The following is a 9,005-nucleotide window of genomic DNA, read 5'->3' as shown; positions in this document are numbered from 1 at the left end:
GCGGGCCCCGTGCCACCCGGTGCCGGTGCGCAGCGTGGGGGGCTGCCGGGGCCACCCCCCTGGGCTCTGGGGGGCGCGGCGGTGGCAGAGCCCGGGACAGCCCCGCTCCACCCGGCTGCCTCCCCGGGCTCCCCCAGCGCCCCCAGACGCCCGGCCTTGCCCGTTTGCGGGTGCCCCTCCAGGGCGGGGGGCCGAGGGTGCTGGGGTTCAGAGCACTGGGGGTGCCCTTCTGGGCTGGGGCTGGGGGCGCCGCTCCCCCTGGCAGGATGAGCCCCTGCGGGGGTTCAGGCAGTGCAGGGGGTGCTGGGACACCCAGGGGGCTGGGGCTGGGCAGGAAGCCTTGGGGCTCAGAGCAGGGGCTGGGGGTGATGTGGGGGGTGCCAGGGGCACACGGGCTGGGGCACAGAACTGGGGGGCCACAGGGAGTATGTGGAAGGGCATGCAATGCCATGGGGGGGGGGGGCACAGGGCAGGGTGTATGTTGGGGGGTCGCACAGAGAGGGAGATGTCTATTTGCCACACGTACAGGGCAGGGGCTGGGAGGGCAGTGTGTTTCTTCCCTGCGGGCAGTGCCAAGTGCCAGCTCCCTGTGCGGGCAGTGCCCAGGCAGTGTCTCCCTCCTGGTGCACAGGGAGCACACAGGCCTGTGCAGGGCTGTGGCTGGCAGTGCCCACAGTGCAGCGTGTGCAGGCACTGCACCCATGGCAGCGTGCTGGGGCTGCCTCCAACGTCATCTGCACGAGCAGAGTGGTTGCAGTGCACGTGAGATGCTGCCCTGCCTGTGTTTCCAGCCTTCTCGGGGCAGCGCGGGTGCTGCCGGCGGGCTGGCAGTGCCGGTGGGGCCGCGCGCAGGCTGTGAGCTCAGTGCAGCGCAGCCGGCACTGGCAGTGCGCTCAGGCTGCCTGCAGCGTGGTGCAGTGGCAGTGTGCTCAGCGCACTGCATGTGTAGGCAGCGTGCTGGCAGTGGCCCCCGTGCAGCGCGCACAGGCAGCGCACAGGCAGGCATCACGCTGCCCGTCTGCTGGGTGGGATGTGTGCAGGCAGGAGGCAGGCAGGGCGCCCAGCAATGCCGAGGCAGCGTGCCCAGGGCAGTGCACTGGCAGTGCGTGCAGTGCTGTGTGTGCAGGGGGCAGGCAGAAAGCTGGCGGTGCCCTGGTAGGGCAGTGTGTGCAGGCAGCTCAGGGCCATGCACAGGCAGCGTGGGGACAGCGGGCTGCCAGGCCGTGCCCTGGGAGTGTGCTCCGTGCAGTGAACACAGTGCGAGGGCAGCATGCGGGCAGTGCATGAGGCAGCGTGTGGGGCAGTGCCCTGGCAGTGCCCAGCGCAGTGTGTGCAGTGTGTGGGCAGTGTGCCCACTGCGGTGCGTGGGGGCAGGCTGTGGGCAGTGCCCTGGCAGGGCGCTCTGTGCAGAGCAGGCAAACAGTGCCCTCTCCGTGGGTGTGGGGCAGTGGGGGGGCAGCACACACGTGGGGTGCCGTGGGCAGCACAGCCCCACAGCACAGCCCGCGTGTGTCTCATGCAGGCAGCGACCCAGTTCCTGGCAGCCTCCTGTGGGCCCCCCTGGCAGCCCAGGGTCGCTCCCAGCCCCTCCTGCTGCTCCCGTGGGACGGAGCTGTGCCCACCTGCAGCACAGCGAGAGCAGCATGGGGTGCCAGGCTGGGGGCGAGGGCAGCCCCCGGCTGTGGGCAGGACCCCTGGGGCAGCAGCAGTTGCAATCTGGGTGCTGAGAAGGGTGGAGGAGCATGGGTGGTACCAGGATCTGCGGCGGTGCCAGGTCAAGCCTGTGGGCTTGGGGGGGGGGGCAGTCCTGCCGGGTGCCCCTTGGCAACAGCGGGGTGAGCTGGAGGGGAGCTGCTGTGCAGCTGGGCAGAGGTGTCCGTGTGTCCTGTCCAGCGTGGGGAGACGGGGGGTGTGGGGGGGGGGGGGCAGTCCTGCCGGGTGCCCCTTGGCAACAGCGGGGTGAGCTGGAGGGGAGCTGCTGTGCAGCTGGGCAGAGGTGTCCGTGTGTCCTGTCCAGCAGCGGGGGCACAGAAAGCTCTGTGACAAATTGCCTGGGCCCTCCCCGGGGTGAGGATGTGAGCACGGGGCCAGCTGTGTCCCCAGGGGTCATGTGCCCCCAGGGGGTGGCTCCTGTGCAGGGAGCTCGGGAGGCATCAGCAGCTCTGAAAGCACTGCCAGCCCATGTCAGCGTCCCCAGGGTGACACAGCACAGAGACCCTGTGCAGGGAGACCCGCGCCCACTGAGGGCAGGCAGGGCTGGGGGTGAAATGGGGCACCCAGTGCCCACCAGCTGAGGGTAGGAGAGCAGAGGGGATGCCAAATCCTCTCCCTGCAGAGGGGTCTCAGTGCTGGGGGCATGTGGACTGTGGGAGCACGGTGGCACCAGGGACCAGCAGTAGTGGGGCCATCCCAGCTCTGCCCCCCTTCCCCAATGATGGCTTTGGGGGTGCTCTGCTCTCCCTGCAGTGCCGCAAAGCCCCAGCTCCCCCCAGCCCCCACAGCACTGCCACCCCAGCAGCCTCCCCACGCACCCACGCTGTCCTTGCAGAGGAGGAATAATTCGGAGAAACCATGGCAACCTCAGGCAGCACTGAGGATGCCAACACCGCGCTGTCCCTGGATTCCCCCATCACCACGGCCTCGCGTGGCTCTGTGGGCAGTGGGGCGCTGCCAGGATGGGTGGGGGATGTGGTGGTGCCCATGGGATGCAGGGCCCAGGTCCCTAGGGCACGGGGATGTGTACGGTGGCCTCACTGAGCTACAGTTTGGTTTGGCTGCAGGGGCTCCTCGAGCTGTTTGTTGTCCCCCCAAGGTACCCCGTGGCCCTGGCACCGCCCCCCCCCGCCATGGCCGGGTGTTCCCAGGACCCTCACACGCCTCTTCTATTTTGCAGCGCTGGGATGGAGCCGTGGTGGGGCCCTTGCTCAGCTCAGCCCACCCACCCCCTTCCTGCTGCTGCCGGACCAGGTAGGACCCTGGGCCACGATTCCCTGCCCACCAGCTGCCCCGACACCTCAGGGATGGGCTTTCTAACACTGCTGTCGGCATCGCTGTGGCGTGGGGTGCTGCCCTCCCGGATCTGGCCTGGCTCCCAAGCTGTAACAGAGCAGGGGTGATGCTGAGCCACCACTATGGGTGTAAACCTCCTGTCCCAGAGGCACCAGTATCCCCATCCCCTCCTGCCATCAAGCTCTCCCCGGCCACTGGGCTCCACAGCCCTGCCAGGGACAGACACTCCCCAACCTTCTGGCTTCACCTCAGCTCTGGCATCTGTCTTTCCCAGCTTCAGGATGAGAGAGGGCTTCACCCGGGTAATGAGGGGGGACCCAAGCCCCCTCCCTCCCCTCCACCTCCATCTCTGTGTAGTCGATACTGATTCTTGCCAAATAAAGTCTGTTCCTTTTCTCCCAGCGACACATTCCCTGTGGTCCTCTGCTGCTGTTTAAAGCCAAATGCCTTTTGCTGGCCTTTGCCATGCACCTTCAGTGTTCCATGGAGCAGCTGGCACCCTCCTGTGCTCCCAGGCCCTTGGCCAGGTGGTCAAAAATCCAAAATCCTCACAGGATGTGATGAGCATTAAAGCCAGCTCAGGCTGTCCCTGCCGTGGGCAGAGCCAGTTGAACATCCCCTCAGAGCCCATAGCAGCCTGGAGCCGGCTCTCGATGGGCTGTCAGTGAAGACCAGTGCCACAACCCACCAGATCCTGCGGGCAAACCACCTCGTCTGCTCCCCCGGTCAGTCTAGGGGATTGTGCTGATGCCCCTCCTTGTCACACAGCTGTGTCACACACCTGGCTGGGGCCTGCCCACCCCGGCCACCTATCCAGCATCATCCCACAGCAGGTGAGGTGCACTGCTAGGTGCACAGTGGGTGCCAAACCCCATGTCCTATGGGAGCTCCAGGTGCTGTCCCGATTGCTCTTCAGCCCTGGAGATGTGTCCCGGCCACAAGAGGTGGGAAAGGACAAAGCCAGTGGGCACTGAGCCCCTCCAGCATAAGGTTATTGCGGAGGGACCCTGGTCTGTCCCGCTCAGAGCCATGGGGAGACGGAGGAGTTGCTGCTGGCATATGGGTTTGGAGCACACACACAACACCCCTCTGCCAGCCCCTAAGTGCCACCTGTGCCAGCTCAGAGGAGCCCCATGGAGCGAGGTGGCTGCCAGCAGCTGGGACTCTTGGCACCTCACAGGGGTGTCCATGGGCCATGGTGGGTGCAGCTGCCACAGGGAAGGGGAATAGCTCCTGTCCCCCTAGAGCTGCGTGGGCTTCCCGGCCGCCACAATGGGTACATCACCCCTGATGCTCCTGCCTGTGCTGCCTGTGATGCTGGTGCTGGGACGTGGGCACGCATGGCCCCAGGAGACCCCACAGCCACTCGGATGCTCGCAGTCGGGGGGCTGGGCATGTGTTCCCCATCCGCCATTGAAAACTCTGGGGTCGACTCCCCCCAGCCCCATTCAAGCAGCCATTTCCCATGATGTTGCAAGAGGGTGCCCAAGTGCTGCACCCCAAAAAGTTGGCCTCCTTGCCCTGTGGTGAGCTGGCACCTCTCCCTGGCTGCCCTGCTGTGCTCAGGGCACCCATGGGTGCCCTGCCATCCATCCCATTATTTGCACTCTGGATTTGGAACCTTTTTCCAGCTTCTTCCCCCAGTTGGGATCCAACTATTAGCAGCAGCAGAGGCTGGGACGCTCCTGAACCCCCATTTCTGAAGAGGTGGCCAAACACCTCCTGAGCTGGGAGGATTTCTTGAGTGCCGTTGTGGCTCCCCGCGGTCCCCCCTGGGATTTAGGCGCCTCATCTGTTCTCTTGCAGGGCCGGCTGCCTTCCTCTGAGGCCATCTGAAGGGGAGCTGGCAGGAGAAGAGCCGCTTTTAAGATGACACGAACGGACCCACCTGACATCCTGGTGTCTACGGTGTACCAAGACATAAAGGTGGCCACCGCAGCCCCCAGGGATTCAATTGTCTGCCAGCCCCTGGCACAATGTGATGCCTCCATGTCCTCGTCCCTGCCCCGCGAGCCGCAGCCCTTCAACAAGCGCCATTGCAGGAGCTTTGACTTCCTCGAGTCGCTGGACGAGCAGCTGGGCACCCCCCCAGCCATGGAGCGCCCCTGCCCGCGCCCCGGCACCCCCGAACCCACGCCGGGGCCGCCAGGCAGGCGGGTGCCGCCAAAACCAAACCCTTATGGTGGCAGAGCCCCCCAGCCGAGGAGCGAGCCGAAGCGGCGCACCCGCTCCAAGAGCGCACCACGGGTGAAGTCCACCTTCACCCCAGTGCCCATCGCCGTCTCGGCATCACCACCACCGGCCCGGCGCGGGCGGGAGGCGCTGCGGGTGGCACGGGAGCCCTCCCGCCCTGAGCCCTCGCCGCGCCGCGAGAGCCAGGTTCCCCTGCGGGCACTGGCCAACGAGGTGCACCCCATCAAGCTGCAGCCACAGCGCAGCAGCGTCAGCCGCATCTCCCCGCTCTGCCTGGGCAACAACTGCTTCGAGGAGGGGCCGGGTGCCAAGGTGGTGGGTGCCAGCCCCCACGTGAAGTGCCGGGTGGACATCAAGCCGGATGAGGCGGTGCTGGTACATACGGCGCGCAGCCTGCGGGCGGCCCAGAACCGGCAGGAACCACCACGCTGGCCCCGCACACCTGGGGCTGCCCGCAGCTTGGCAGTGCCAGGGAGCAGGCAGGTCTCCATGTCCCGCACACCCACCCCCAGCGACTCCTACAGCGGGGACCCTCCGCTCCTGCCCTACCCTGGCGAGTACTACGAGGCAGACCCCCGGGTGCTGGCGTACCAGACAGTGCCGGTGCCAGCCTCACGGGAATTCAGGGAGTACCCCGAGAGGGGCTGCATGACCTTCTCAGCCCCCGGCGTCCCCGCCAAGTTCTTCTACGCGGAGGAGCCAGCGCGGTGCCCCAGCCCTGCCATGCCCCTCCGCAGCTCCGGTTACGCCAGCTACCCCTACCCTGCCCGCCACAGCATCCCACAGCACTTTTATGCCGAGGACCCGGCCAAAGCCGCCGTCCACACGGTGCCACCCCGGACGTTGTACGTGGAGGAGGCACGGGGCTACCCGGTGCAGGAGGCGCCCGCCCGTGCCTTCTATGGGGATGAGCCCCGCTTCTACGCCCCCCGCGGCACCCCCGTCAAAACCCTCTACTCCGAGGACACTCGGACGTACCCGGCCCTCGGTTCCTCTGCCCGGGTCTTCTACACTGAGGACTATGGCAAGTACCGGGAGCGGGAGGTGCTGTCGCGGACGTGCCCCCCGCCCCGCAGCACCCAGCCCTTGCACTTCAGCGACTGGTACGGCTCCGAGCGGGGCGCGCTGCCATACCAGACCTTGCAGGTGTCACGCTTCACCCCGCAGCCCTCCGGGCGCGAGGCCATGCTCTCCTCCTGGCACGCCAGCTACGGCGTAACCCCCCCACGGCTGGGCCGGGAGAGCCAGCACTACTCCAAATCCTGGGATAACATCCTGGCGCCGGGGGCGCGCAGGGAGGAGGTCCTGCAGCGCGGGCGCAGCTACGAGAACCTGCTCGCCCAGGAGCCGCACCGTGCCTTATCCCCCGAGGAGCGCCGGCAGCCGGTGGTGATCAACCTCTCCAGCTCGCCCAAGCGCTACGCTGCCCTGTCCCTCTCTGAGAGCTCCATCCTCGAGAGGGTGCATGCCGACGGTGGCCGCGGTCCCCCAGGCCGCTCCTGGTATGTCACACCAGAGATCACCATCACCGACAACGACATCCGTGCCGAGGGGCTGGGCAGGAGCGAGAGGCGCTCGGCCAGCTGGGACATGCTGGACGCAGGGCGGGAGCGCGGTCCCTACGCCGTGCCCTGCGCCCCGCAGCCTGTCCCCAGGGAGAGCGGCTCGGGGCGCCAGCGCAGCCTGGAGCAACTGGACGAGCTCATCACTGACCTTGTCATTGACTACAAGCCGGCACCAGGCCACCGTGCTGGGGACAGGGACAGCCTCGCTGAGCAGCTCAAGCAGCTCCTGAGCAGCAGCGCCCCGGGACCCCCCCACCGGGCCGAGGGCAGGAGGGTCCCCCCTGGTGTGCCTGAGGGACCCCGACCCACCAAGGAGCAGCCAGGTCCCAGTTCCCGCGGCAGCGCCCCGCGCCCCCCACCAGCCCCGCTGCCCGTTGGCCCCTTCGAGAAGTCGCCAGAGAACTGCTCGCCTGACCTGAGCGCGGAGGAGGACGACATGATGATGTGCTCCAACGCCAAGTGCCGGCGCACAGAGACCATGTTCAACGCCTGCCTCTACTTCAAGTCGTGCCACAGCTGCTACACCTACTACTGCTCCCGGCACTGCCGCCGCGAGGACTGGGACACGCACAAGGAGAGCTGCGTCTACGGGCGCGTGGGCAGCGTCTGCCGCCACGTCCTGCAGTTCTGCCGGGAGAACGCCGAGGTACACAAGGCCTTCTCGCGCATTGCCAAGGTGGGCTACCTCTCTCGTGGCCGTGGCGTCCTCTTCCTGGGCTTCCCCAACGCCGGCTCAGCCGAAAACTTCCTCCAGTTCGGGCTGGAGAGCCTGCTGATGTCCCCCACTTACCTGTCCTTGCGGGAGCTGGAAAGCTACTCGGACAACCTGGGGGAGTATGCCCGGGAGCTGCGGGAGACGGGCAACCAGTATGACCCCGACGAATGTTTTCTCCTGAATGTAACCGTGGCCGTCACCCAAAAAGTGCCGGAGAGGCCATCGCCAAAGATGCAGGTGCCAACAGTCAGGAAATACGCCAAGGTGGCCTTAGCCTCCTCCAGCCCTGAGAAGAAGATCCTGAAGAAGGAGCGGGACATGGAGACGTTGATCCTGACACCGCCGCCTGGCACAGCAGACATCGACAAGGAGGGGGAGGAGGGCCGCAAGGCGCGGGAGGTCTGCTTCATCAACATCCAGCGGGAGCTGCGCATCCGCGGCGTCTTCCTGCGGCACGAGTTCCCTGCTGTCTACGAGCAGCTCTGCGACTTCGTGGAGAGCAACAAGCGCTTCACCCCCACCACCATCTACCCCATCGACAAGAGGACGGGCAAACAGTTCATGTGCATGATCATGGCAGCCTCTGAGCCCCGCACCCTTGACTGGGTGGCCAGCCCCAACCTCCTGGATGACATCATGTGAATGTGGGGTGGGGACCCCCCCGGCACCCCTGGGTCACCCCCCTTTGTAGATAGGTGTTACCCTGTCGGCACAGAGGGACAGGGATCCCCTCTCGGATGTGGCACCGAGGGGAGGAGGCTGTGACGGGCTGGGGGGGCTGGTGTCAGCTGGGGTGTGCAGCAGCCAGAGCAGCGTGGGGGGGTGAGCTAGGGGAGGCCATGGGGTGACGGGAGCAGGGGCTGAGGTGTTCCGTGGGGCACAAGTCCCAGCCAGTGCCCTGGCAGGACCCCACAGAACCCTCTGGGGGTGAGTGGTGCTTGGCCAGGCTGGGGGCACCCTGGGTACCCCCAGCCTCTGCCCATCATGCCGCCTGCACACTGCGAGCTCCCCACGCACTGCCCAGCTCCAGGGGTCTCATGGGCACTGCTGGTGGCCCCACGGTGGTCCCACAGTGGCCCCATAGGCTTCGTGGGCGGGAACTGGGTTGCAGAAGATCTCTGTTCTGTAGCGTCTGTGTCCTCAGCATGTCACTGCATGGTCCTTGGGCGCAGCGGGGACCCTGGGAGGGTGGGTTAAAGCCCCCTCGTGCGCCCCCAGGGCCCCGTATGGTCCCCGGGCACGGGGTCTGTCCCTGCAGGCGGGGCTGGGGGTCCCTGGATGCTGACAGGGGTGCGGGGCCGTGCCCGTGCCGGGCACCAAGCCAGGCCTGGCTCGGGTAGGGAGGCGGTGGACAGCCAAGTGTCGCCGGGGAGCCCGGCCACGGTGCCGCGGTGCCGCGGGCTCGGGGCCTGCCCGGGGCTGGCACGGCGGCAGAGGGGCAGCGGGGAGCGGACGATGGCGGCGGGGGCTGCCCGAGGGGTGTCAGGGAAGGGGGGGGAGCAGAGCCGGGGACACCGGGCACC

The 9,005-nt window shown here is 67.1% G+C and overlaps 2 protein-coding genes across 2 annotated transcripts in view; both read left to right on the top strand.

Annotated features, from left to right (window-relative positions):
• The first annotated feature begins 2,872 nt into the window (after positions 1-2,872).
• Positions 2,873-8,941, top strand: LOC106892480 (chromosome unknown open reading frame, human C9orf172). The gene is made up of 2 exons (XM_014949702.1): positions 2,873-2,967; positions 4,816-8,941. Exon 2 carries the CDS (start codon positions 4,879-4,881, stop codon positions 8,122-8,124), a length of 3,246 nt encoding a protein of 1,081 aa, XP_014805188.1. The 5' UTR covers positions 2,873-2,967; positions 4,816-4,878; the 3' UTR covers positions 8,125-8,941.
• Positions 8,467-9,005, top strand: part of PHPT1 (phosphohistidine phosphatase 1) — a 1,947-nt gene continuing 1,408 nt past the window's right edge. Inside the window, exon 1 of the mRNA XM_014949713.1 lies at positions 8,467-8,575. Within this exon, the coding sequence (XP_014805199.1) occupies positions 8,467-8,575 (109 nt within the window). The remainder of the gene's footprint in view (positions 8,576-9,005) is intronic.

This window comes from Calidris pugnax, unplaced genomic scaffold, assembly GCF_001431845.1.
Source record: "Calidris pugnax isolate Ruff unplaced genomic scaffold, ASM143184v1 scaffold192, whole genome shotgun sequence".
NCBI lineage: Eukaryota > Metazoa > Chordata > Aves > Charadriiformes > Scolopacidae > Calidris > Calidris pugnax.
This window is presented reverse-complemented; position numbering and strand designations above follow the sequence as displayed.

What these genes read in the sequence shown, in the direction of transcription:
- LOC106892480 (XM_014949702.1), top strand. Translation starts at nt 4,879, where the DNA reads ATGACACGAACGGACCCACCTGACATCCTGGTGTCTACGGTGTACCAA.